At 40.3% G+C, this 12,507-nt stretch overlaps 1 protein-coding gene across 1 annotated transcript in view; it reads left to right on the forward strand.

The window, feature by feature from the left end:
• Window positions 1-4,052, forward strand: part of tspan18b (tetraspanin 18b) — a 34,088-nt gene extending 30,036 nt beyond the window's left edge. The window contains exons 5-9 of the mRNA XM_069686380.1: window positions 229-303; window positions 630-728; window positions 982-1,158; window positions 1,794-1,877; window positions 3,228-4,052. Coding sequence (XP_069542481.1) covers window positions 229-303; window positions 630-728; window positions 982-1,158; window positions 1,794-1,877; window positions 3,228-3,275 — 483 coding nt within the window. The 3' untranslated portion in view covers window positions 3,276-4,052. The remainder of the gene's footprint in view (window positions 1-228; window positions 304-629; window positions 729-981; window positions 1,159-1,793; window positions 1,878-3,227) is intronic.
• The last annotated feature ends 8,455 nt before the right edge of the window (window positions 4,053-12,507 follow it).

Below are 12,507 nucleotides of genomic sequence, written 5' to 3' on the forward strand. Positions count from 1 at the left end.
TCAGGTTTTTTTTTTTTGACTGTCGTGTCTGAAAGTGAAAGCCAAAAGAGCAAAATGCCCCTCTATTTGCCTTCCTGCCTCGAGCCTCATGCATTATTGATGCTGAGTGAAGCGGGCACAGCCAGAATGTGATTTTTAAGTGACTGACGTGCACTTTTTCTGACACTCAACCACCTTGTCCTGCTCTCCCTCACTCTTCCTCCTTTTTTTCCTTTTGTTTTCTTGCAGTTCTTCATGCTCATCCTCCTCATCTTCCTGGCAGAGCTGGCTGCTGCCATCCTGGCCTTCATATTCCGGGAGCACGTAAGTCTCTGCAGCTTCACCTTTTGATCAGCAGTGCCCAGTAGGGCTGTGGTGTCAAATTTCAATACCAAAGTGTGTTCAAAGCGATATCAAAGCACCAAAAGCTGTCATTTACAGCCTACTCCTCTTTACTTATTTTTCCACAAGGCAGTTTTTCTACTTTTATACTGTTCATTTTTTCCACAGCCCTCTTTCTGTGCTTTAAAACAGAACAAAAGAGTTCTCCACTGATTTAGCAATGCAATCCAACTTTAGTCAGACTCTTGATGAACCAGCTATTACCCCTGTGTTGACACTAACCTGCCCTCCTGCCTGCCTTTTTTTAGCTGACCAGAGAGTACTTCACCAAGGAGCTGAAGAGACACTATCAGGGCTACAACAACACTGACGTCTTCACCTCCACATGGAACGCCATCATGACTACAGTAAGGCCACAGCACACATGGCAAAGCTCTTACACACTGCAGCTTTCACCAACTCATTGCTTCCACCAGCCGTCTGCGGAGACAGGAAGGTTTGGCGTCAGGGGGCTATATTTTATAGATACAATCCCAGACATTTAGGTCAATATTCATGCTGGATTGGTGCACGCACCCACACTGGACCACAGGCCAGTGCACAAATAGGCACTCAGTAACAAGGGCTTCTTCTCCTATTCTCTCCTCTTCCTCCCATCAGTTCGACTGCTGCGGGGTGAACAGCCCCGAGGATTTTAAGGACAGCTTGTTCAGGCTGCTCAACCAGAATCATATGGTGCCAGAAGCCTGCTGCCAGCGAGCCAGTCAGAGCGGGGAGGCGGCCTATATCAGCCAGGAGCAGTGCCTATCAGGAAATATGATGTTCCGCCATAACAAGGTAACTTCTGCCATCTACCACTGAAAGCGCTCTCTTTCTCCCTCCTTCCAGACCTCCAGCCGGCTTAATTAGAGCAGGAGTCAGTTGAGGGGTGACATCCAGGGGCTCCCTGACTCCTCCATGGCTGATTAGCTGCTTTTCCATGGATTGGGTGTCATGGGAGGCCATCTTACTATGTGGAGACACCAGTGGAGATGTGTGTGTATGTGTGGGGGTTTGTGTACTTGTGCATACAACGGTAAATTGGAATCTATGTAGAGCATACAAGTGTGCAAAAAAAGAGGACAATAACTATATGAATATGTGGAAATGACACACGCACACACACACATCCCTGCTTCCATGCGCGGAGTGAAATGTAATTACAGTGAAAGCCGATAGGAAGAGGTTTTCACTGCACTCTCCACCTGTTGTTTTTGAGCCAATAGGAAAATACGAGGCGTCCACAATGTGTGTCGTTTCACACAAAGAGCCCTCATTAAAAGGCAGTGAGGCTGGAGGCCCCGTTTCCCTCTCATTCAGCCGGGCCTTTGTTCACAGCCTCACACAATTAAAGCTGTGATGTTACTTTAATTGTCTTTGTAATTCTGCTAAGTGTATAGCCCACTGAGTGTCACCTCTTTGTGCATCCACAGGGCTGCTACTCTGCAGTCGTTGACTACTTCGAGCTGTACATCTATGTGGCCGGAGCGCTGGCCATCGTGGTGCTGACCATTGAGGTATGAAGGATTGTCATCACATTTGCAGCGTTTTTATTGCTTCTCTCGTGATGTGAATACTCAATTTATAAAAGAGCTAATTCAGAATTAAACAGAGGTTGGCTGCCTGAGTATGTGTAGTGTTGTGAGTTATGTCTTGTTTGCTCTTTGTTTGGTAATACCCCCATCTAGTGGTGAGACTTAGTACTACCAGAACAGAGAATTGACGGGGCTGCTTTGTTTTCAAAATTGGTTACAGCATGTCTCACTGCTGAGTACTAATTAAAAGTTCCTTTATTAAAAAGTCAATGTTCTTTTTTACAAACTAAAGCTCAGCACAGAACTCACTTTCACATTCATAATACTCTTATGCAAACAAATCACTTCATGCTCTTCTCAGGATCAACCCCTGCATCTTAACACTGACAACATTTGTCTTCAAACAAAAAAATCCTAGCCCATAACTCATAATGCAATAGATTAAAATTTCCTGTGTTAAGTGGTTATGTATTGAGCACCTTTTTACTTACTGCAAGGATTATAGTACCTACAGTTCTGTATGTGTTAAGCATACTAAGGCAGGGCGGTGAATTAGCTCAGCGGCTAAATCGCGTGTCTGAGTATACAAAGGCCAGCGTCCTCATTGCAGCGACCTCAGGTTCGACTCACACCCTCGGCCCCCTACCGCGTGTCATCTCCACTCTCTCTTCCCCTGTTTCTGACACATCCATTGTCCTCTCTCTTTCTCAATAAAGGCATAAGAAACGTAAACAAAACGCCACTAAAATAAATAAAAATTAATGAGAAATTTACACACATGCCTTGAGTATATACTATCTAAACATACACTACCAGTCAAAAGTTTGGACACACTTTCCCATTCACTTGTATGAGAAAATGTGTCCAAATGTTAAACTGGTAGTGTACATGTAAAGGGTTGCTAAAGATATAGAGATGTGGTAGTGCTGGTCAGCCTCATTTTTTAACCACATGTTCCACAATATACCTTATGTCTTATTAATGCCCCTTTGTAATTTTCCTTGGATGTCATTCAGGAATAGAATAGGGTTCAACCTGCCTAATCTTTTTCTATTCACTTTTGATGTAGCTGTAGCAGAATATATCAATTTGTAGTTTAATTTATAGGATTATTTTGTAAAATACCGTGTAAACCTGCAAAATGTTTATAATTACAGAGTGTTTTGGTGTAAGTAAGTGTGTAGAGAGTGTCTTAAAGAGGGAACAGAGTATTGAGAAATGAATGTAACTAAAGAGCTATAGATCTAAATGCAGAGTGGGAGTAGTAAACAGATGTTACATGTGGTTTCTTTTTTTAGTGTGCTAATAATTCCCTTTTCTTCTTTCCCTCAGCTCTTCGCCATGGTCTTTGCAATGTGTCTCTTCAGGGGAATCCAGTAGAGCTGCTCCGTCTGTGAACTTCTTTTTTTCTAAAGGGAATTCAGGAGAGAAGAAACAAACATGGACACTTGTAAATTTGTTGATCTCTTTTTCTATTGGCTAATTGGTAGAAAAACAAACTCTTGTACTTCACAGCTGGACTTTTGAGGTACTGGGTGGCAAAAAAAAACACACACACATACACACACATATAAACGTAAGAGAAAGTGGGAGATCAGAAACAAAAAACTGATGTTAAAAGATTTGTGTGTAAAGTGGAAACAGTAATTCTTGGACCAGGTCTGGCACGGACTGGGCGTAACGTGGACGAGCATGAGGACCAGGTGAAGCCTGAGCAGAAGGCACTGCACTGACTTTTGGATGAAGAATATTTATATTAAGTAAAGTTGGCTTAACTGTAAAAAATGTGTTTTATGTACACTTTGGCTGTTACCCTTTGACCTTTCATACTGTAAACTGTAACTCACTCCCTCCCTCCATATGCCTTTTTTTACAGCCACTCCTTTTTAATGCTGTATTATATGCTGTGTGTGTGTGTGTGCGCGTGTTTGTGTGTGTGTACATATTTGATGCTCTTTATGAATGTGTATGATCTAGATTGTGAGCATGTGGCTCTTCATGATCTCTCCCAAGCTTGAAAGCCAACCTCTGATTCTTTTTCTATTCGTATGGTGATGTTTATTGCAGTAGTGGTTACGTGTGGTTTTAGCTGGTGAAATGTAATGCATTTGTATTAGATTCTTGAAAAGTCAATGACATAAATGGCATTCTAAATCACTTCTCTTGTGTTTTGTTTTCTGTTTCTCTTGCGCAATGTAAGACCCTTTTAATAAGTAGAATTAACTAGGTGTGGTTCTCTGTAGAGAACCTTAAAAACAAACAAAAGAAAAGCTTATGAATGCTTTTCCATCAGGCCTTATGCGCAATACATTTTCTAGTTAAACTGCAAAACAAAGATATTTGTCAGAATGGACAGTGATATATTTTCTGCTGCAGCCTTTTTGCTTTTGTGTTTTTTTTTAATAACAAATAATTTATCTTTGCTGTACCTTTTTGACATTTGAATTATTGAAACATAAAAGATTGATGTTTCATTTATTGATTGGCCAAAGCAAAATGAAAGTTGGTCCAGGGCCCATGGCTGCTGGTGTGAATGCATTAGCGTATTGATTTTTTCATCCTGTAAAAAAGTGTGAATGACAGACAGAATAAATAAGATATGGTTTCAAAATTGCCAGTGGAAGTGGGCCATTGCAGCAGGTGCAGCAAATGGCAAAATGACAGTAAAGAAAATTGGAAGGTAAAGCAAATGAGTTTTTAAACAAGACACAACAGTTTCATCGATAACACATTAGAAAGAAAGGATGAACAAACACAAATGTCTGTAAAAGCTGAAGATGTGAACAAAATATTAAATCTCCTGTGTTCTTGGTACTTATCATTCTTTTTGATACCTGGAGTTTATCCTCATAATGATGCCAAATGTTAATCCAAGAGGTTTAATCTGCCAAAATAACATAATAACAATCATGTGTGGATGCAAAAGTAGAAAATATGTCACATATTGGTCTGAATAAGGAGGGATATACTGTTTTATTTTATGAATTTATTAGTTACAAAAACACCTTGACAGGTAAGGAAAGCACAGGGGAGGAAAAGTAAACATTTAGCACAGTGTGATCTCTTTCCCTTCGTATCAGTCTGCAAAAAATAGGCATAACATCAACGCCTTTTTCCATATAAAAAAGTCCCAGCAGCTGTAACTGATTGCTGCGATGGTCTTGGCTCAGAAATATATATAAAAAAAGAACAAACTGTTCTTTATTTTTGTGCAACCGTTTTAGGAGCTCGGTTAAAACAAATCCTTATTTATAGCTGACTGATATTTGGCCGCTAGGGGGCACAAAAACAAAAAAACGATGAGGATGAATAATGGCCTGTAACCATAGGCCTATATGGACGCGGCCTGTCTAAAGTTGTTTAGGCTAACGTATTAGCCAACAAATGCCTGTACCAACGTTCAGTAAACAAGGCAGAACATGAGCATGAATTTTGAGTTACGTTTCTGAGCACCTGATAAATGTAAGTTCAATATGTACTCTTTATTTAAATGTATATTGGGTTGTTTTGACCGCCAGCTTGCTAGGTTTTCAACGGCTCATTAACTACTTCCGGATTCGAACCAAACGAACTAAGCGGTGAGGTCACGACGAGGCTAGCCATTAGCTGTTCTATTCTACTTTGTTGGTGAGTAACAGTTGGTTATTATGTGCTGTCTACTATTTGATAAACTCACCAATACAACAATTATGTCTGTTAAAGAGGTTAACAATAATTTAAAGACGCTACAAATCGTTATAGTTAGGTGTTACAATATTTAGGCTAACAACAATAATAATAATTGGAAAAAAAAACTGCTAGCTAGCATACTTCATATTGAAAAATATGAATAACCGAGGATAACGTAGTGCTCTGTAATTAGCAAATATTGACAAATATAGGCACACATTTTTTTTAGATTGTTCTTCTCATTGTATGAACACACCTTTTAATCATGTAAATATCATCCCTCATCTGACATGGCTCGATGCACACTGTTTTAACACTGTTTTAACAGTAAATACTTATACTCATGTAAATGAACCCATCTGTAACATAATTACAATTAATTTTTTTTATATCATTACTTCAGCATGCTTTGCACTCCTCGTCACTGCACTATTGTCTCTTGTAGCATGTACATATTCGTTTAATGTTTAATATTTAATGTCTAAGATAGGCTTGTAGTTTTTGGTTTAATATTTAATGTTTAATGCTTGTTCTCTTCTGTTGTGGATATTTTCTGCTTATCTTGTAATTTAAATCCTTTCTGAAATAAATATGTTTCGGTTTCGCACTTTTGGTTAACCAAGTTTGTTGGAGACTGGTACATGCACTCAGCATGCAGCAAGGTTTTCTCCTCTTCCTCCCCAGCTCTTTTCTCTCTTCAGATAAACAGACCTACTGTTTGAGGTTTGTAAAGAGCCTGAGATGTAATAGAGTGAAGTGTTAAGCCTGCGTTGAGCTAAGGGGAGGACATAGTTGAACTGAGGTTCTCCAGTCAGGCAAAACAGGTGTTACTCGTTCAGTCTTTCCTGGTTGCCCTCCATCACTTGACCTGGCTGTTTACAGGCAGAGAGTTTTGCCATGTTTCTCCACAGATCCCTCACACTGTGCTTTTATTTTCACTCATCTCTTTATAGGTGTTCTTTCCATCTTGAATTTTATTCAACACCCTCCAGAGATGGTTTCTCAAAGGCACACAGTGAGTCTGGCTTGGATCTAGCAAATAGTAAGTCTTCAGTTGGACATCTTAAAGGACTATTACGTGAGATTTGGGGATTTATATCAGCAAAAATGGAACACAATCTTCATAGGTGTAGTTCATTCATATGTAATAACCTTAAAATAGAAACAGTTGTTTTTACGTTTGCTTAGAATGAGTCCTTTACATCAACACATGGAGAAGGTTCCTTTTTTACTGAACTTGACCACCATGTTTCTACAGTAGCCCAGAATGGACAAACCAAACTCTGCTTCTGAAGAGGGTTATCTGTGTTTTGCAAGTTTTGCAGCCACCATAGGTTCTCTTACCCAACTGGAAGGGAAGGGTGAGAGTTGTTGGCATTCTTCAACTTCACCACTAGATGCCACTCAATGTTCAGCTGCTCCTTTAACTTGAGTAGTTGGAAAAACCTGACCAGTTCTGTCTAAATCCTTATTCTGGGGAAATTGGGCTTTTTTCTAACTAAAATCACAGCAGAGTAAGGCTACAGCCACTCTAAGATTTTATAACTCCATTATGAGTGTAATATATCTTAGTGAAACATTGCTGGAGCAGATATGTTTTATCAATTATCATCTTACGGGTGCAGTTTGTCGTTCGAACTGCCTGTTAATTTGGTTGTACAAGAAACAGATTGTCTTTGCTATACTTAATCCCTCTTCATCACAACATAACCTTTCAAAGTAGACGTGCCAGTAATGTTTCATTGTGTTTCTCTGGAATCTTATTTTGATGTTTGTTGTTCTACTATTTCCTAATAATGAGACTCAGTAAAAACAAAGAAGATAAAACCTTCACGCCTTCCAAACTGTCTGCACAACAGAACATGTGATTACAATTTTCCTAACAGGCTTATAAAGGACCAAACTGTTCGACTTTTGGAGCGTGTTGTTAAGCTCAAGGTGAAAAGAACAATGGCCAGCTGACTTCTTTTAGTTACTCTGCCTCATTATCATATGCTGGAGCTCATTACAGTCACCTTAAAATAAAAAACAGAAATTTGCAGCTCTGTTTCTTGTGCCAAATACGCCGAGGGCAATCCCAAGTGGTCACAAAGCATTAACCTGTGGTGTTAAGTGAATTGTAACACCAGCTAAATAATGAATTCAAACAACCTGTATAGCATCTCATAAACATTCTTGCTTACATTCATTTTATGTATTCCAAAATGTATACTGACCTTTATTGCCTCCTATTTAGTTCTTTTTTCTACACTCTGAGAAAACTCTGCGTTCGTATTTCCTATTACCGGTTGCTTGAAATGTTCAACTTTTTGTGCCATTCAAATCCCACAAATGTCTAATGTATACAAATGTTGAATGATAGATGATAAATTCAGCCAGCTTTACATCTTTTTGTCAAGTAGCAGACAAAAGCAATTACTGACTTCACCACATGAGGGCAGTAGCATTCCTACTGTATATTTTAAATTCATATTTTCTTCTGATATAGAGGCCCTTTGTGATGTAAACATGAGGATTTCTGCCAGTTTTAATTCATTATTATTTTAATATGTTGTTGTGTTTTTGTGTCGTATGATATAGGCGGTTTTTAGTATTTAAAAACTCTGATTTTAAAGTAAATTCTCAATTTTATAGTTTAGAAATGAGAGTTGCTGCTTGCCACGTAAATATAACATCTGCCCTCCTACTGACTCAGTAAACATTAACTGCTACTCTCTAGAGGGCTGAGATTTTTATCCTACAAACTCGTCAGTGTTGACTGAAGCAAATTTGACATGACTATAAGGCCGGACCTTCAAATTAAAACAGTGTGTCTTTGGTATTTTAGGCACATTAAGTGTTTGACCTTCTGATCAGAAAGTAAGCACCGGTAGCAGTCGATATGTCAGGGCCCCCACTTCTCTTCCCCTCTCATTTGAAGTGTCTGCGTTGGTTCAGGTCAGGATCTCAGCGAGTATTTATTTAACAGCTGCTAAGTGTTACTGGTGGTCAGCACGAGCTGCTCCTGATCCTGGTGGCAGCAAGCTGCGTTCACATCACACACCAGTGATTTATTAACACAAGCCTGAGGTGTGCATCCCTCCTGGTGGCATCAGAGCAGACATACGCTGTGACAGCGTCTTTGTAATGATTTGCCATTGCTTCTGCCTTAAGGATGATCTGAATTAGATTAAGACCTTTTGAATATTTAATTCAACCTGAAGCAGCATTTCTTCTTTCTGTGTGTTTATAATATAACAGGCTGGTTTCATTTAACTTAAAACTACTAAAATAAGGGATTTATTCTCTTTGACTTTGTTTATATGAATTGACAGTTTGTGGTTAAGCTTCTTTCAGACCGTCTTTTATTATGTCAGCATTTTTCTCTCTTAATTGTATCCACCAGATCTTCTTTTGGATGCACTCTATAGAAACAAATCTTAGCAGAAGACACTCAACCATATATATTGAAGAACGCTCCTTTGTTCATGTTAGAGGTTAAAGGAGCAGGTTTTTTCGTCTTCCGCTGCTGTGAGAGGAACTTGTGTAAATGCCCTTAAAATAATGTTTGATTTTTTTGTAGTTTTTGGGTCACTGCGAATGATTGATGTTATCGTATTTACCTCTTTTCTGTAGTGTAGTCTTGCACCACTTCGTCTCTTCTTTCCTCATAAAAATTCCTACCAGAAAAAAAAAAAGAAGAGAGTGAGGGATGAGATGGAGGAGCGGTGGGGGAGTGGGGCTCTGTGTTCAGTTTGTTTTAGCCCCCTGTTTGGAGAGGAAACTTTCATTGCTTGATGATTTATGAGTGGTTAGACTCCCAGGGGAATTAGAGAGTCCTTTTTCCTGCTTGTAATAACCCAGCCTCTAACATAAAACTTACGTTTCTCCCGTGTGTCGTGTTTATCCAGTGTGAAAGGTGTTAGGTCCGGTGGGGAGTTGAAGGGCCCGGAGAATCCTCAGAGGACTGTTCAACAGAAACCATACCGGGGGCAGACGATACACATCTGCTGCGATGTGACCACAAAACCCATTGTGAAAATGTGAGAATGTAAATACACTCAATGAAACAGTTTGATACACAGGACATGCAGTAAACCAAACTGTAACAGCCTTTCTGACATACACGACTGATATGTCCCACAGCCACTGGCTCTCACAGAAACAGTGGCCCCGCACTCGACCGGGCGGCTTTTGTGACGCACTGTGTGATGCCCACGGCCCAGCGTGAAACAGGAAGCGAGCTGGAAAGGGCAGGAAATGAGTCTGCAGGGATGGGTCGTTTCTCAGGCCGAGTATCACCACTGTCTTGAGAGATCTCTTTGGCTCTATGACTCACTTGTTGAGCATGTGTGTTTCCATTCCTTACGATTTGAATTAAAATGATGACTACAAATAGATGACCCATGTGAGCTGACCACAAAGTGCTCTATGGTTACAAAGCAGAAGAATAATGAGTAGCAGCAAGCTGTCAGTCGAATGATAGTGACTGTATGAAGCCACTTCATTTCTCCTTCTCTTCTTTTTTAACCACCACTTTCCCCCTAAAGTTTCCTCTCACCTGGAAACTAATGCAGCGCATGGCTTCTCATTGCACACTGCCTTTTTCTCAGCCTGTGGCCCTTCGTCGTTGAGCCGCCATCTCCGCCTGTCAATCAGGGTCCAGAGTCACCCGATGCACATGAGTCTGCGCGAGGGGTCGACCGTGGTGTATGTCTGACCTTTGAGCTCTGCAGCAGGAGGGCTTCTTCTGCAAATGCACGGAACACGGCGCGACTAGAGTGCACAATAAATCAGAATGATGCTTCACCGCCCCCATATTCACAAGATTCATAATTGGAAGCATATTGCGTAGAGGAGAGACTAAATGCTGCACTGGAGCAGAGAGGTTGAAGGGTTAGAAACACAGCTTGATAACAAACTTAAAGAGTTGGGAGGAAATCAGTGTGCAGGCTGACGATTTCAGTGTGTCGACTCTTAAATTTTAAAAGCTGCACACACAGAGAAAAAAACACGAGGAATCATCATAGTGAGTCTTTCATTACTGTAGCATGCCAGCTGACAGTTGAAGCATGTTTTATCAGTCAGATTATTTATGTTCTACCATATGTGTCTTGTAAATACAAAAACCAGACGGCCTTTATAAATGTAACCAATATAGGCTTATAAGTAATGCTTCTGCAAACATGCCCTGTTATATTTGCCTATTACTTTAACAGTGCTGCTGCTCTATAACAATACATGAATGCTGACTTAACCCACTAACCCAGTGGCTAGATCCACACTGTTCAGTCTGCTCAAGCCTTCACCCATTTGTCAGACGCATTTAAAACCCTCCCTGTTTATGCTAGCATGTCAAAAAGCCACATTAGACATTTCCACACTGTAATAAACTGCAGTTTTATTAGCGGGAGTCAGTGAATGATGGGAGCCATCGTGAGGCGGTCTCCATGGTTACAGACCACAGAGATGCCTGTCAGGAAGCTGGCAGCCCATTGGCTGTTTGTTAGCTGCTGTCAGCTGATGGGAAAATGGAAGAGAGACCGACCGCAGATTAACACAGCGAGCTCATACCTTCTCTGACATGGGAAGATGCACTGATGACTCACTGCAGGCTCGCTATGGGACGAGTGATTCGAGCTCTGCAAAGGGTCCGCTCATTGTAATGGAATCTTTTTTTAATGATCTTTTCACCAGGGGTTCTCAGCCTCTTTGCATCACAGACAATTTTTATATTCATGATTTTATCGCTGACACAGCAGTACTTAACCACGAACCAGATATAACCAGTCAGTGTCGGAAGAAGTATTCAGATCCTTTTGTAAAGAAGCATTACCACCCTGTGAACATACTGCAATGCAATTAAGAGTCCTGATTTCAAACCTGTACTCAGTATAATCAGAAGTATCACAAGTAAAATTGGCTATTTCGCTGAAAAATACTTGTTGGGCTACTTTTCCTGACTGTATATATTGTAAGGTAGTTTGATACACAGCAAAGCATTACATTCAGTTAGATTATCATATGTTAGTAGTGTTGGTGTCCTATGAAAACTACATATCTAAAAAGTCAGCCCTTATTACAGCTTAATAAGTTGAAATGAATAAGTTTATTTAGCTTAAGTGTTAAAATACACACACAAAATAAGTACAAGCACCTTGAATTTACTTAAATAGACTTCTCTTTATATGCTCTGTATTTCATTGTGGTTACTTGCTTAATGGAAAAAAGATACAGATAAGACGTCTCAGCAACACTCGCACAGTGGCCTCACAAAGATTTCATTTCTGCTGTGTGCTGTGAGGTGATTATGATGGACTGCTTATCGTGCATACTTTCGTTCCCAGTATGTTTCTGCAGGGGACGTGGAAAAGAGATTATATTGTTTCCTCACAGCTTAGCTGCAAATGTTCCTGAGGTCCAGTACTGGTCTGTGGCAAAGGGATTCTGTTCTTGCTACCTGAACATCAAGTAAAGAGACTGAGGCCCTATAAGTCTGCATATATAAAGAAAAGTTGCTCACTATTTCTAACTTGCAAAAAAAAAGGCATCTATTTACACACAGACACGCACTGCTCCAGTGTATGAGCATCAACAACATGATTTTGTTGATGGAGTTTGTTGCAGATACTTTGATAGAATCGGTTGGTTCGGAGCCAGAGAGCCCATTTGAAGGAGCTCAGAGCAGTGAGGTACCCCTACTCCTCCCTCAGTAAACCTCCACTCTGTTCTCACCTCAGGGCCCAGTCCTCCTCCTCCTACACTTCCCTCCTCCTGCCGACACAATGACCTGCCAGACCCTGTGATGCATTGACATGCAAACACACATTTTGGGTTCAGTTCATTCTGTCATTTCGAGTTAAGTCCTAAAAAGTGCAGACGATACCCCAGAGAGTTTAGCTTCAGAACACATTGTCTCTTGCTTACGCTGCTTTTTTGTTTTGCTTTGAATCTTGATTTGTAA

This window comes from Semicossyphus pulcher, unplaced genomic scaffold (assembly GCF_022749685.1).
Source record: "Semicossyphus pulcher isolate SPU_LCO1_2020_fin unplaced genomic scaffold, fSemPul1.0.p SCAF_8, whole genome shotgun sequence".
NCBI lineage: Eukaryota > Metazoa > Chordata > Actinopteri > Labriformes > Labridae > Semicossyphus > Semicossyphus pulcher.